Consider the following 15,782-nt stretch of genomic DNA (forward strand, 5'->3'; position numbering starts at 1 on the left):
TACGTCCTCCTATAGCTCCTCCCACCAGCCTCCTCTGTTACCTACCTATTCCTAACAATATTCCTAAACTTTTAAAGGTTAAAGTTGTGAGGGTGAAATAGTGAAATGCTTAATGAATTATCTACCAGGGAGTGTTCTCAGTAAACACACCACAAAAATAAGACAATTATGCAAAAATGTAAAATTGGGAGCATATTTTATTCACAATTTTTCATACAACATCTGAGCATATTACATGGACATGTTATCCATGATACGCCTCATGCTCATGAATCTCATGCCACCGCTCATGCCTCCCATTCCCATGCCCATCTGACTGAAGCTCCTGTACTCTCCGGGCCTCATGTACATCTGCCTGCCTCTGTAGTGAGGCTGCTCGTACATTAGCCAGTGGCCGTCCATGACGTTGCAGGACTGGCAGTCGGACATACGGTAACGGACCTGGATGGAGTCACAGTCGTCCATGATCTCGTGCATCTGACCACCAAAGTTCTCCCTCTCGTAGATCCTCATCCTGAAGTTTCCACGGTGCTGTGAGGAGGAAAGCAAAGGTTCCACAAGTCAGATAAATTATATATATGAGAATACAACCATTAAAACATGTTTTGCTTCACCCTACTGTAATGTACTGGCTATTACTACAGCCAGGGAGAGGCCAGCAGGGCTTCTTAGGGAGTCAATGGGCCTCTTGTGGAATGGGGAAATATTACATTGTTCATATGCTTTGTGAATTCTACATAAAGCATCATTGTTAGCTCCCATTATTGATTGGCGTCCGCTCTCTCCACCTACCATGGGGATCATGCGGCAGGACCTGATGCAGTCGTTCATTCCCATTCCCATGCGCTGGTAGTCAGGGTACTCGCCCCTCCTCATGAAGTACTGGTTTCCCATGTAGTTGTTGCGATCGTAGACCATGAAGCAGCCGCTCTCAACCCTGCAGGAGTGGCACCTGCTCAGGAAGGAGGACATGTCAGCGCAGTCCTGGCTGGTCTCATAGGAACGACCCTGGAAGTTCCTGTCCTCGTAGAAGGTGATCTGTAAGCACAAAAGTAGTATATACAATATTATGGAAAAATGTATACAAATATATGAATCTGCAGATACAAGTTGCTTTATAACTAGCATTGCTACATGCTCCTAAAATGCCAGCTCCCAAATGCTAGATTATTATAGGTGATCCTAAATAACCTGTTAACAATAAAAAAAATATAAATAGTTTGGAGGAAACAACAACTCTATAAGGAAGTTGAAAAGGAGCCTTGCTTTAAAAAAGTGAACTATCACTTTAAAATTGTGATTCACTTAACCAGCCACTATTCAGGCATTGTTGAATTAAAAAACTTAAAAGAGTGTGGGATGAAACATTAGCTTACTTTGCCCATCATGATTGTGGTTGTTCCTGAGAGCTGTGCTGCTGCTACATTGATATCCTGCCTGTTTTAGCCTTTACCTTTATACCTGACTATAGTCAAAGAATCTGTGGCATCCCATTGTGTAAAACCCTGACCCAGCAACATATGGTATAGAGGCCTGCAGAGTGCTCGAATACTTTAGAATGGGTTGTTCCATTGAGAAGTCAATACAACTGATGTTTTTGAAGAAGTATACAATGGTCTCTTTGACATGTTCCAAACCACACTAGGTAGTGTTCAGTGTACAGTAAAAGTGCTATTTTGCTTTAGTTTGTTTTAATGTGATAGGCATAATCCCACCATAACTCTATAGAAACAGCTACTATTTTGGTTTCACATTTGGCGACTGTGTATCTAGGTTTAATAATGTGTTAAGAAGTAGACGTACTTACCTTGTATGCAGGTACCAAGTAAAGTATTATCCAGATTGTTACTCTTTTGGCAGTTCAGTGAGTCCAGTTCAGCAATACTTCATTAGTGGCAATAAATAGCAAGCTGTCATTTCAAATGTTACCATGGCAACACACTGACACACATTATTATTATGAGAGACAATTATTCATCCTGGCCATGACTATTTACTGTCTGACCTTCTGCCCCTAGAAAACAGCAGGTACACACACACACACACACACACACACACACACACACACACCATTTACTTTATTTTCGTATTCTTATCTTTCATGATTTATTGTTGTTGTTGCATTGTCGAGAAGGACCCTGCAAGTAAGCATTTCGTTGGACGATGTATACCATGCGTATCCCGTAGATATGACTAATACAACTTGAAAGTTAAAACACACACGCCACACATCACACACGCGCACACACACACACACACACACGAGTAGTAGGAGGATACCCAGAGGTAACTGTGCCCGAGGTGATCAGCGAATCAGGTCTCAGCATTCTGTGTTATTGCACAGCACTGCTGGTACCGCCAAAGGATTTACCGTTCGCATTCAATTTAATTTGAGTGTCTTGATTTGTTGGAACATGTATCCCTTCTCGGAGTAATCCGACCGGAAACTCAGCTCAACTGTTTTCTTTTCATCCGTTTTAAGAATGACTTCTTCACTGTGGGAACCAAGGGAATATAATCATTGTCACGATCGTCTGAAGGATGAGACCAACGCGCAGCGCGTGTACCGATAAACATGCTTACTTTATTAAATTAAAGCAACCACAGAAAACAACAAAATACGATACGTGAAGTTCCAACACTGAATAGGACTAACAGCATCAAGGAAACAAAAACCCACAAACCCCACAGGAAAACATTCAGAATAAATATGGCTCCCAATCAGAGATAACGAGCCGACAGCTGACACTCGTTACCTCCGATTGGGAGTCATAGACCAAACCTAGAAATACAACCAACAGAAAGGCAAACCTAGAAATACAACACCAAAACAACAGACACCCTAAATGAAAATAACAACCCTGGCTCAACAATCAGAGTCCCTGGAGCCAGAGTGTTACAGTACCCCCCCCTAAAGGTGCGCACTCCGGGCGCACCAGCATACCGTCTAGGGGAGGGTCTGGGTGGGCGTCTGTCCAGGTGGCGGCTCTGGCCCAGGTCGTGGTCCCCACCCCACCATAGTCATTACCCACTTAATTTGCCTCCTACACATTACCACCCCCCAACTACACCCCACTGGGTTAAGGGGCGGCACCGGACTAAGGGGCAGCACCGGACTAAGGACCAGCACCGGGATAAGGGGCAGCACCGGGATAAGGGGCAGCACCGGGCTAAGGGCCAGCACCGGGATAAGGACCAGCACCAGGCTAAGGAACAGTACCTGACTAAGTGGCAGCACCGGACTGAGGGGCAGCTCCGGACTGAATGGCGGATCCTGGCTGGCTGGCTCTGGCGGATCCTGCTGCTCATGGCTGGCTGACGGATCTGGCTGCTCATGGCAGGCGGAAGGCTCTGGCTGATCCCGTCTGGCGGAAGGCTCTGGCTGATCCGGTCTGACGGAAGGCTCTGGCTGCTCCTGTCTGGCGGAAGGCTCTGGCTGATCCTGTCTGACAGAAGGCTCTGGCTGATCCTGTCTGGCGGAAGGCTCTGGCTTATCCTGTCTGGCGGAAGGCTCTGGCTGATCCTGTCTGGCGGAAGGCTCTGGCTGATCCTGTCTGGCGGAGAGCTCTAGCGGCTCCGATCTGGCGGACGGCTCTGAAGGCTCATGGCAGACGGGCGGCTTTGTAGGCTCTGTACAGACGGGTAGTTCAGACGGCGTTGGGCAGACGGACAGTTCAGACGGCGTTGGGCCGACAGGCAGTTCAGGCGCCGTTGGGCAGACGGGCAGTTCAAACGGCGTTGGGCAGACGGGCAGTTCAGACGGCGTTGGACAGACGGGCAGTTCAGACGGCGTTGGGCAGACGGGCCGTTCAGACGGCGTTGGGCAGACGGACAGTTCAGGCCCCGTTGGGCAGACGGACAGTTCAGGCCCCGTTGGGCAGACGGCAGACTCTGGCCGTCTGAGGCGCACCGTAGGCCTGTTGCGTGGTGCCGGAACTGGAGGTACCGGGCTGAGGACACGCATCACAGGGCTAGTGCGGGGAGAAGCAACAGGGCATGCTTGGCCCTGGGGACGCACCGTAGGCCTGATGCGTGGTGCCGGAACTGGAGGTACCGGGCTGAGGACACGCATCACAGGGCTAGTGCGGGGAGAAGCAACAGGGCATGCTGGACCCTGGGGACTCCCATAACGCCTAGTGCGGGGAGCCGGAACAGGGCATGCTGGACCCTGGGGACTCACCTCACGCCTAGTGCGGAGAGCAGGAACAGGCCGGGCTGGGCTGGCGACGCGCACCGTATCCCTGGTGCGAGTGGCCGGAACAGGCCGGGCCGGGCTGGCGAAGCGCACCGTATCCCTGGTGCGTGGAGTAGGAACAGGCCGGGCTGGGCTGGCGACGCACACCGTATCCCTGGTGCGAGTGGCCGGAACAGGCCGGGCCGGGCTGGCGAAGCGCACCGTATCCCTGGTGCGTGGAGTAGGAACAGGCAGGGCTGAGCTGGCGACGCACACCGTATCCCTGGTGCGAGTGGCCGGAACAGGCCGGGCCGGGCTGGCGAAGCGCACCGTATCCCTGGTGCGTGGAGTAGGAACAGGCCGGTCCATACCGGGAACACACACCACTGGCCTCAACCGAGGATCAGGAACGGGCCGGACCGGACTGGCAACACACCTCAGTCCTTCACGCCGTGCCACACACACATCCCTGCCTCTTCTCGCCAATGGCTCCCGTACTCCGTTAGCCCTCTCACCTATACTCCCTGTGGCAGCTTCCTGCTGCCCAGCCGCCCAAGCCATGTGCCCCCCCCCAAAAACTTTTTGGGGTTGCCTCTCCTTCATCCGACGATGGCCCTGCTGACGCCGTTGCTCCTCTCCTGCCAGGTTCTCCCCCTTCATCGCCCTCCGGTACCGGACGGCCTCCTCCTGCGTAAGCTGTCCCCAGCCGAGGAGGACATCCACCAGCGTCCTCTCCTGCGTCTGTTCCTGGACACGCTGCTTGGTCTGGGTATGGTGGGTTTTTCTGTCACGATCGTCTGAAGGATGAGACCAACGCGCAGCGCGTGTACCGATAAACATGCTTACTTTATTAAATTAAAGCAACCACAGAAAACAACAAAATACGATACGTGAAGTTCCAACACTGAATAGGACTAACAGCATCAAGGAAACAAAAACCCACAAACCCCACAGGAAAACATTCAGAATAAATATGGCTCCCAATCAGAGATAACGAGCCGACAGCTGACACTCGTTACCTCCGATTGGGAGTCATAGACCAAACCTAGAAATACAACCAACAGAAAGGCAAACCTAGAAATACAACACCAAAACAACAGACACCCTAAATGAAAATAACAACCCTGGCTCAACAATCAGAGTCCCTGGAGCCAGAGTGTTACAATCATGTAGTGAAGGATGGGTGTAGCCAGAGTGATACTTGAAACTGCTCAGGACCCAACTTGCAAACATACAGTCTATATTCAGCTTGACCTAAGACCATGTTTTGGGGGGTAAACTCACTCATGATGCAGACAGTCCTGTATGGATACTGTATAGAGAGATAAAGTATGTAAATGTTAGAAAGGATATCTCTGTATCAGTAAACTGGATGTGTTATTTCCAGCCAGTTTCACCAGTGAGATGCGTAGTGTGTCCAGTGGCGTGTATTCATGGATGCCAAGGGAAGCCAGGCTTCCCCCCAAAAATGACCAAAAACAAACAAAAAAAAAAAACATATAAAATAATGTATCTTTCATCTCTCTGTGTTTCATCATTTCCATCAATTTGCAAGAGGCTGAATGTATCTCACCGTAGAAAGCATCCGAGTGAGCGAAACAGCGCCCCTCTGTCTCTCTACGTGTAGGCCATCTATCTGATGCTGTCTGATTCAAACGAGTATGACATTGTTGCCGTCCGTAGCATTGAATGGAATGCAAGGGAAGCCAGCGAGCATTTGGCCTTCCTTGAGCTAAACTAAACGAGCTCAACTGTGAATGGTCCTGGCACACCAAAAACACAGTGTAAAGGGAAGCCAGTTTGGTATTTTGGCGTCACTCCTATCAAATCCCATTGAGAGCATTACGTCATTGACAGAAACAACTTGAATTGTTGCATCTCGTTGTGTTGTTGTCCTCCGGTGGCTAGCTAGCTAGCTAAACTTGTCCCTTTCTCAAATTAGCCATGGATGGAGATAGGGCATTGGACTTGTGGTTTTACTTAATTCTCCATACTGGCCAATGATTATAACGGCGATTCTGATCCAACCATTAATTCATACATTGTTGTGCCCCTGGCCAGAGAGAATGGAAGTTCAATATGTAGCTAAATGTAGAAGGCTAATGTTAACTAGCTAACGTTGCCCATGAATGGAAGTTAGGCTAGCGAGCAAGCATTTTAGCCAGGTAGCTAGGACAACAAAAAAATAAAAGCATGTACTGTATGACAGAGTGATAGACCGTTTCATCAACATGAAAGAGAGGAGGATGGCATTGGCGTTTCTCTACAAGTAGGGTGAGTCAACATATTTTTCTACATGAACGCGCACACACACACACACACAAACACACACACACACACACAAACACACACACACGCAAACAGAAATCAGGACTAAATAATTTTTGGTATCTTTTAGTTGTCACTGTATTAAACTAAGCAGAGGTGATTTGATGATGTTGAAATGTTGAAGTTGAAATAGTGCTGGAATAGTGGAGGCAGCTCCTGTTTTCTTTGAGACTTGACGTAACTCTCCGTGGTACTAAATCAGTAGTTGTTTAGTGGTCCGAAAATGTCGGAAACATTAACTTGCTTGACCATGCTGTAGGTCATGTAACTGTCTGTTACATGCAATATGCTTTACGGAATAAACCGGACAGAGGTTGCTATCTGGTTTTGTGATAAAACAAAGGTTATTCTGCCACGGTGTCTTCTTATTGTCTCGGCCTTTAGGCCTATATATCACTGTAGTAACTTAACAAGGAATGCCCACACGCATTTCAATATTACTTTCCTTCACTTTCAACCCAAGAAAAAAAAGGTGTACAGCCATGTACAAACGGCACAAATACAGCAAAACGATACAGCCCACTCAACCTGTAGTAGAGTCACATTGTACAGATCCGACTCTGGGTGATGACATCATCAAAGGGGAAAGGTCACGGTCAATAATAATAACCCTACACACATGAATAGTAATCACTGCAGGTAAGTACAACACATATTCAATGTCATTATTTATATAGTGTCCCCACTATGACAATCACAGTTGCAAGGCATATGAACTAACAGGTTATAGAGCAAACAACACAATTATCACAACACATAGGTTGCAATATGGCAACAGGGCATATTGTGTGGTGACACTGACGAAGCGAAAAGAGGAGCTCTTCTGATCACAGCTGCTTAACGATCCAATCACTCACAATGACACACCTGTCACACACCAGACAGAAGAGGAGAAGGGGGGGAAGAAGGAGACTAGGAGAGAGAAGTACAGTATGCTGAAAGGAGAGATACAGGGGAGAGTGAACTAAAGAAGGAGAGAAGCAAAGAGATATATGCTTAGTCATACTGAGGGATGTGTCTGAGACAGACTGTGATAGGCCTCTCTATGGCCATGGCCCCTTGGTTTCACCTGGGGAGACCCTAGAGGACATGAAGCTGTTTGAAGGAGCTGAGGTCATGTCAGAATACGAGATTGCAAGAGAGCAAGATGGGTAAAACTGAAACAGTAACTATGTAGTACTTGGTGAAATGGGGACTGCAGAGGAAAGACTGAAACACTAGCAGACAGACAGCATGTCCTTGGAAGACTAGCATCTGTGTCTTTATGGTTTACAGACCATCTATCGGACTTCTAACATCTATCTTCTCACCTTAACGAGCAAGGAGTCAGCTAAGCAGAGAGAAGAAGAGAAGGATTTTCCCTTGACCTCGCAGGATGAGAAAAGTAATTAAAGTGAATTACGGCAGGCTCTGAGTTTTAATTTCAGCCTGGTTCTTTGTCACTCTCTCCATCCCTCCATCCTTTCGTCAGATGCAGAGCAGTAAAAAAATAGATGGAGGGAGTAAATCTGTCGCTGGATGGAGAGAGTGAAGTGAGTGAGAGTGCCGGAGTTGAATCCCCTGGGTGGGGAAATGACTGCGGTAAAGTCAAAGAGTCAGGCTTCTCACTGAGAGATATACCGTATGTACAGTATACTGAAGATGGGAGGGGAGGGGAGGGGAAGGGAAGGGGGAGAGGGGGAGAGGGAGAGAGCGAAAGAGAGAGAGGGGGGAGAGGGGGAGAGGGGGAGAGGGAGAGAGGGAGAGAGAGAGAGGGAGAGAGAAAGGGAGAGGGGGGAGAGGAAGAGGGGAGCAAGAGAGATGTTTACTGTTCATTTTTGATTAATTATTTCACTTTTGTTTATTATCTATTTCACTTGGTTTGGCAATGTAAACATATGTTTTCCATGCCAATAAAGCCCTTTGAATTTAATTGAATTGAGAGAGAGAGAGAGAGAGAGAGGGGGGGGGGGGGGGGGGGGGGGGGGGGGAGAGGGGGGGGGAGAGGGAGAGAGGGGGGGAGAGGGAGAGAAAGAGAAAGAGAGAGAAAGAGAAAGAGGGGAGAGGGAGAGGAGGGGGAAGAGAGAGAGGAAGAGGGGGGAGAGAGAGAGAAAGTTGTGACATTGTATCCCATTTTATCCTCTCTCTCTCACTCTCCCTCTCTTGCGCTCTCTCCCTCTCTCTCACACACTGTCTCTCTGATATTGAAGGCCTACATACCTGAAGATAAATATTATTTGAGCCCAGCTGAACACACAGACTATATTGCATTGTCTCGCCTCCTGCTAACCCTCTCTTCCTGCTAACCCTCTCTTCCTGCTAACCCTCTCTTCCTGCTAACCCTCTCCTCCTGCTAACCATCTCTTCCTGTTAACCCTTTCCTCCTGCTAACCCTCTCCTCCTGCTAACCCTCTCCTCCTGCTAACTCTCTTCCTGCTAACTCTCTCCTCCTGCTAACCCTCTCGTCCTGCTAACCCGCTCTTCCTCCTAACCCACTCCTCTTCCTAACCCTCTCCACTTCCTAATCCTCTCTTCCTCCTAACCCTCTCCTCCTGCTAACCCTCTCCTCCTAGACTATAACCTCTAAACCCCAGGAGGGGGCTGGTGTGCTAGCTTTAGAAAAGGAAACAGGTATATTCTACCGCAAGATATGGTGAGAACATAACCTTCTGTCGATCAACCAAACTCTTGAGTTGTGTATTTGTATTTTGTATTTATTATAGATCCCCATTAGCTGCTGTGTGCAAGTACAGTATGTGTGGTTTGTATGTGTGTGTGTATATGCGTGTGCGTGTGTGCACGTACGTACAGTATGTATGGTGTGTGTGTGTGGGTGTTTGGGTGTGCTAAAACATTCCTCTTTTCTGTCTCTTCCACCGCTCTTTTGTTCCTTTGTTGTTCTCTCCTTTCATCACCAACTCACTGTGCTCCTGGACCCCTACTGGCTTTACCGTAACCATGGTGATTCTAATGTTGCCAACACTATGTGCTAAGTATGTGTTAATTGTTCATTTGTATTTACAGTGGTGTGCTTCAGAATAGATGGATTGCTTCAAATGAACTAAACACACTCCAACCAATACCCAATCTTATAAATAACATCAATTTCAGTCAAAATAAACCACTACTACTACTACTACTACTACTAATACTGCTACTGCTACTTCTACTGCTACTACTGCTACTCAAATCAAATCAAATGTTATTTGTCACATGCGCCGAATACAACAGGTGTAGACCTTACAATGAAATGCTTACTTACAAGCCCTTAACCAACAATGCAGTTTTAAGAAAGAATAACCAAAAAAATCATACAAAAAAATACAACATAAAATAATATGAAATAAAAGTAACAAATAATTAAAGAGCAGCAGTAAAAATAACAATAGCGAGGCTATAAACAGGGGGTACCGGTACCGAGTCAATGTGAGGGGGCACCAGTTACTCAAGGTAATTGAGGTAATATGTACATGTAGGTAGAGTTATTAAAGTGACTATGCACAGATAATAAACAGAGAGTAGCAGCAGCGTAAAAGAGTGTGGGGGGGGGGGGGGGCAATGCAAATAGTCTGGGTAGCCATTTGATTAGATGTTCAGAAGTCTTATGGCTTGGGGGTAGAAGCTGTTTAGAAGCCTTTTGGACGTAGACTTGATGCTCCGGTACCGTTTGCCGTGCGGTAGCAGAGAGAACAGTCTATGACTAGGGTGGCTGGAGTCTTTGACAATTTTTAGGGCCTTCCTCTGACACCGCCTGGTATAGAGGTCCTGGATGGCAGGAAGCTTGGCCCCAATGATGTACTGGGCCGTATGCACTACCCTCTGTAGTGCCTTGTGGTCGGAGGCCGAGCATCTTTTCAGTCTCCTTAGGGGGAATAGATTTTGTCGTGCCCTCTTCACGACTGTCTTGGTGTGTTTGAACCATGATAGTTTGTTGGTGATGTGGACACCAAGGAACTTGAAGCTCTCAACCTGCTCCACTTCAGAGAATGGGGGCGTGTTCGGTCCTCTTCTTTTTCCTGTAGTCCACAATCATCTCCTTTGTCTTGATCACATTGAGGGAGAGGTTGTTGTCCTTGCACCACATGGCCAGGTCTTTGACCTCGTCCCTAAAGGCTGTCTCATCGTTCTCGGTGATCAGGCCTACCACTGTTGTGTCATCGGCAAACTTAATGATGGTGTTGGAGTCGTGCCTGGCCATGCAGTCTTGAGTGAACAGGGAGTACAGGAGGGTACTGAGCATGCACCCCTGAGGGGCCCCCGTGTTGAGGATTAGCGTGGTGGATGTGTTGTTACCTACCTTTACCACCTGTGGGTGGCCCGTCAGGAAGTCCAGGATCCAGTTGCAGAGGGAGGTGTTTAGTCCCAGGGTCGTTAGCTTAGTGATGAGATTTGAGGGCACTACGCTGCGCTGTAGTGTTGAACGCTGCGCTGTAGTCAATGAATAGCATTCTCACATACAGTGGCTTGCGAAAGTATTCACCCCCCTTAGCATTTGTCCTATTTTGTTTCCTTACAATCTGGAATTAAAATGGATTTTTGGGGGGTTTGTATCATTTGATTTACACAACATGCCTACCACTTTGAAGATGCAACATATTTTTTCTTGTGAAACAAATAAGAAAAAGACAAAAAAACGGAACACTTAAGCGTTCATAACTATTCACCCCCCCAAAGTCAATACTTTATAGGGCCACCTTTTGCAGCAATTACAGTTGCAAGTCTCTTGGAGTATTTCTCTATAAGCTTGGCACATCTAGCCACTGAGATCTTTGCCCATTCTTCAAGGCAAAACTGCTCCAGCTCCTTCAAGTTGGATGGGTTCCGCTGGTGTACAGCAATCTTTAAGTCATATCACAGATTCTCAATTGGATTGAGGTCTGGGCTTTGACTAGGCTATTCCAAGACATTTAAATGTTTCCCCTTAAACCACTCAAGTGTTGCTTTAGCAGTTTGCTTAGGGTCATTGTCCTGCTGGAAGGTGAACCTCCGCCTCAGTCTCAAATCTCTGGAAGACTGAAACAGGTTTCCCTCAAGAATTTCCCTGTATTTAGTGCCATCCATCATTCCTTCAATTCTGACCAGTTTCCCAGTCCCTGCTGATGAAAAACATCCCCACAGCATGATGCTGCCACCACCATGCTTCACTGTGGGGATGGTGTTCTCGGGGTGATGAGAGGTGTTGGGTTTGCGCCAGACACAGCGTTTTCCTTGATGGACAAAAAGCTCAATTTTAGTCTCATCTGACCAGAGTACCTTCTTCCATATGTTTGGGGAGTCTCCCACATGCCTTTTGGCGAACACCAAACGTGTTTGCTTATTTTTTTCTTTAAACAATGGCTTTTTTTCTGGCCACTCTTCCGTAAAGCCCAGCTCTGTGGAGTGTGCGGCTTAAAGTGGTCCTATGGACAGATACTCCAATCTCCGCTGTGGAGCTTTGCAGCTGCTTCAGGGTTATCTTTGATCTCTTTGTTGCCTCTCTGATTAATGCCCTCCTTGCCTGGTCCGTGTGTTTTGGTGGGCGGCCCTCTCTTGGCAGGTTTGTTGTGGTGCCATATTTTGTCAATTTTTTAATAATGGATTTAATGGTGCTCCGTGGGATGTTCAACGTTTCTGATATTTTTTTTATAACCCAACCCTGATCTGTACTTCTCCACAACTTTGTCCCTGACCTGTTTGGAGAGCTCCTTGGTCTTCATGGTGCCACTTGCTTGGTGGTGCCCCTTGCTTAGTGGTGTTGCAGACTCTGGGGCCTTTCAGAACAGTTGTACATATACTGAGATCATGTGGCACTTAGATTACACACAGGCGGACTTTATTTAACTAATTATGTGACTTCTGAAGGTAATTGGTTGCACCAGATCTTATTTAGGGGCTTCATAGCAACGGGGGTGAATACATATGCATGCACCACTTTATTATTTTCATTTCACTTCACCAATTTGGACTATTTTGTGTATGTCCATTACATGAAACCAAATAAAAATCAATTTAAATTACAGGTTGTAATGCAACAAAATAGGAAAAAGACAAGAGGGATGAATACTTTTGCAAGGCACTGTAGGTGTTCCTTTTGTCCAGGTATGAAAGGGCAGTGTGGAGTGCAATAGAGATTGCATCATCTGTGGATCTGTTGGGGCGGTATGCGAATTGGAGTGGAACTAGGGTTTCTGGGATAATAGTGTTGATGTGAGCCATGACCAGCCTATCAAAGCACTTCATGGCTACAGACATGAGTGCTACGGGTTGGTAGATATTTAGGCAGGTTATCTTAGTGTTCTTGGGCACAGGGACTATGGTGGTCTGCTTGAAACATGTTGGTATTACAGACTCAGTCAGCGAGAGGTTGAAAATGCCAGTGAAGACACTTGCCAGTTAGTCAGCGCATGCTCGGAGTACACGTCCTGGTAATCCGTCTGGCCATGCGGCCTTGTGAATGTTGACCTGTTTAAAGGTCTTACTCACATCGGCTATGGAGAGTGTGATCACACAGTCGTCTGGAACAGCTGATGCTCTCATGCATGTTTCAGTGTTACTTGCCTCGAATCGAGCATAGAAGTAAATTAGCTTGTCTGGTAGGCTTGTGTCACTGGGCAGCTCGCGGCTGTGCTTCCCTTTGTAGTCTGTAATAGTTTGCAAGCCCCTGCCTCATCCGACAAGCGTCGGAGCCGGTGTAGTACGATTCGATGTTAGTCCTGTATTGACGCTTTGCCTGTTTGATGGTTCGTTGAAGGGCATAGCGGGATTTCTTATAAGCTTCCGGGTTAGAGTCCCGCTCCTTGAAAGCGGCAGCTCTACCCTTTAGCTCAGTGCGGATGTTTCCAGTAATCCATGGCTTCTGGTTGGGGTATGTATGTACAGTCACTGTGGGGACGACGTCATCGATGCACTTATTGATGAAGCCAGTGACTGATGTGGTGTACTCCTCAATGCCATCGGAATTATCTCTGAACGTATTCCAGTCCTATAGCTTAGTATCTGCTTCATCTGACCACATTTTTATTGACGAGTCACTGGTGCTTCCTACTACTATACGGGTAGTTCCTGTTATGCTGTGCCTTTTCTGTCCCCAGGAAATAACACCTCTTATTTAGTGTAAAATGTTTAGGAATTGTATGCATTTTGACCATTTTGTTTTCAGTTGATGTAGGCGTCTTTGCCATGTGCTATTCATCGACTTCTACGAAAAATATAAGCCATTAAATAATACAATATTCTAAATATTTTTTCATTATTTTGTAGTCCTACTTAAAATATCTGTCATTAATACTTTTTTTCATGATTATTGTATTTATTGTTACTGTATTTAAGATTTTCTGTGTGTCCCTGATTTCCACCCTGTTAGTTTTTAGTAATACCCCTTTAAAAAACAGCCCCTTCCCACAATGACATCACATTCAGGAAGTGTCAATCCTTTATTGGGCGGGTAAACAGCAGTGCAACGCTAAGTAAATATCAACATATATTTTAATGTTTCATGATGATTGTCAGTATGTCTCACTCTTAAATTTCCACAATGTTAGGCTACATTAGATGAGCATGTTATAACATTTTAGAATTTCAAAATATGTTTGACAGAAAAGTTACAATTCTCTTCAAGTGTTCACCATTATGCTAGCTGGATCTTGATCACTCACAATGCACCTAACAGGGCGGAACATGCACCTAACATGGTGAAATTGTTGTCAGAAAATATAGAAAATGAATTATTTATGTCAATATTTATTACTATTTACATATTACATTTATATGTTATGTATATTTAGATACATATTTGTTTCTTATTTCATTACAATGACTAGGCCTATTTATATTGACATAAATGTGATATATGTCACTGTATTGCAATGTATATGAAATTATAATTAGTAATTGTAATGTAATTAGCAACTATATATGTGTGTATCACAGCCGGCTGGTGGCACCTTAATTGTGGAGGACGGGCTCATAGCAATGGCTGGAACGGAATAAATGGAATGGTATCGAACACATCAAACATGTTCTCCATCGGGTTGATGCCATTCCATTCACTCTATTCCAGCCATTATTGTGAGCTGCCCTCCCCTCAGCAGTACATTCGGAAAGTATTCAGACCCCTTGACTTTTTCCACATTTCGTTACGTTACAGCCTTATTCTAAAATTGATTAAATAAATACAAATCCTCATCAATCTACACACAATATCCCATAATGGCAAAGCGAAAACAGGTTTTATTATTTATTAAATTTATTAAAAATAAAAACAGAAATACCTTATTTAAATAAGTATTCAGACCCTTTACTATGAGACTCTAAATTGAGCTCAGGTGCATCCTGTTTCCATTGATCATCCTTGAGATGTTTCTACAACTTGATTGGAGTCCACCTGTGGTAAATTCAATTGATTGGACATGATTTGGAAAGGCACACGCCTGTCTATATAAGGTCCCACAGTTGACAGTGCATGTCAGAGCAAAAATCAAGCCATGAGGTCGAAGGAATTGTCCGTAGAGCTCCGAGACAGGATTGTGTCGAGGCACAGATCTGGGGAAGGGTACCAAAAACTTTCTGCAGCATTGAAGGTCCTCAAGAATAATAATAATAATATCAAGAACACAGTGGCCTCCATCATGGAAGAAGTTTGGAACCATCAAGACTCTTCCTAGAGCTGGCCGCCCAGCCAAACTGAGCAATTGGGGTTTTTATGTCTTCACTATTATTCTACAATGTAGAAAATAGTAAAAATAAAGAAAAACCCTTGAATGAGTAGTTGTTCTAAAACTTTTGACCGGTAGTGTGTATATATATATATATACATATATATTCAGTACCAGTCAAAGGTTTGGACACACCTACTCATTCAAGGGTTTTTCTTTATTCTTACTATTTTCTACATTGTAGAATAATATTGAAGACATGAAAACTATTAAATAACACATATGGAATCATATATGTTATTTCAACAAATCAAAATATATTTCATATTTGAAATTCTTCAAAGTAGCCACCCTTTGCCTTGATGACAGCTTTGCACACTCTTGGCATTCTCTCAACCAGCTTCATGAGGAATGCTTATCCAACAGTCTAGAAGGAGTTCCCACATATGCTGAGCACTTGTTGGCTGCTTTTCCTTTACTCTGCGGTCCGACTCATCCTAAACCATCTCAATTTGGTTGAGGTCGGGGGATTGTGGAGGTCAGGTCATCTGATGCAGCACTCCATCACTCTCCTTGGTCAAATAGCCCTTACACAGCCTGGAGGTGTGTTTTGGGTCATTGTCCTGTTGAAAAACAAATTATAGTCCCACTAAGCCCAACCCAGATGG

The 15,782-nt window shown here is 45.6% G+C and overlaps 1 protein-coding gene across 1 annotated transcript; it reads right to left on the reverse strand.

Annotated features, from left to right (window-relative positions):
* Positions 1-231: 231 nt before the first annotated feature.
* LOC311143847 (gamma-crystallin M3-like) lies at positions 232-1,388 on the reverse strand (the record flags this gene model as incomplete). The annotated part of the gene is made up of 3 exons (XM_084179724.1): positions 232-531; positions 793-1,038; positions 1,377-1,388. The coding sequence occupies 3 exons, from the start codon at positions 1,386-1,388 to the stop codon at positions 232-234; spliced, it is 558 nt and encodes a 185-aa protein (XP_084035850.1).
* Positions 1,389-15,782: the final 14,394 nt, after the last annotated feature.

Source organism: Coregonus lavaretus, assembly GCF_964263955.1.
Source record: "Coregonus lavaretus genome assembly, chromosome: 16".
Taxonomy (NCBI): domain Eukaryota; kingdom Metazoa; phylum Chordata; class Actinopteri; order Salmoniformes; family Salmonidae; genus Coregonus; species Coregonus lavaretus.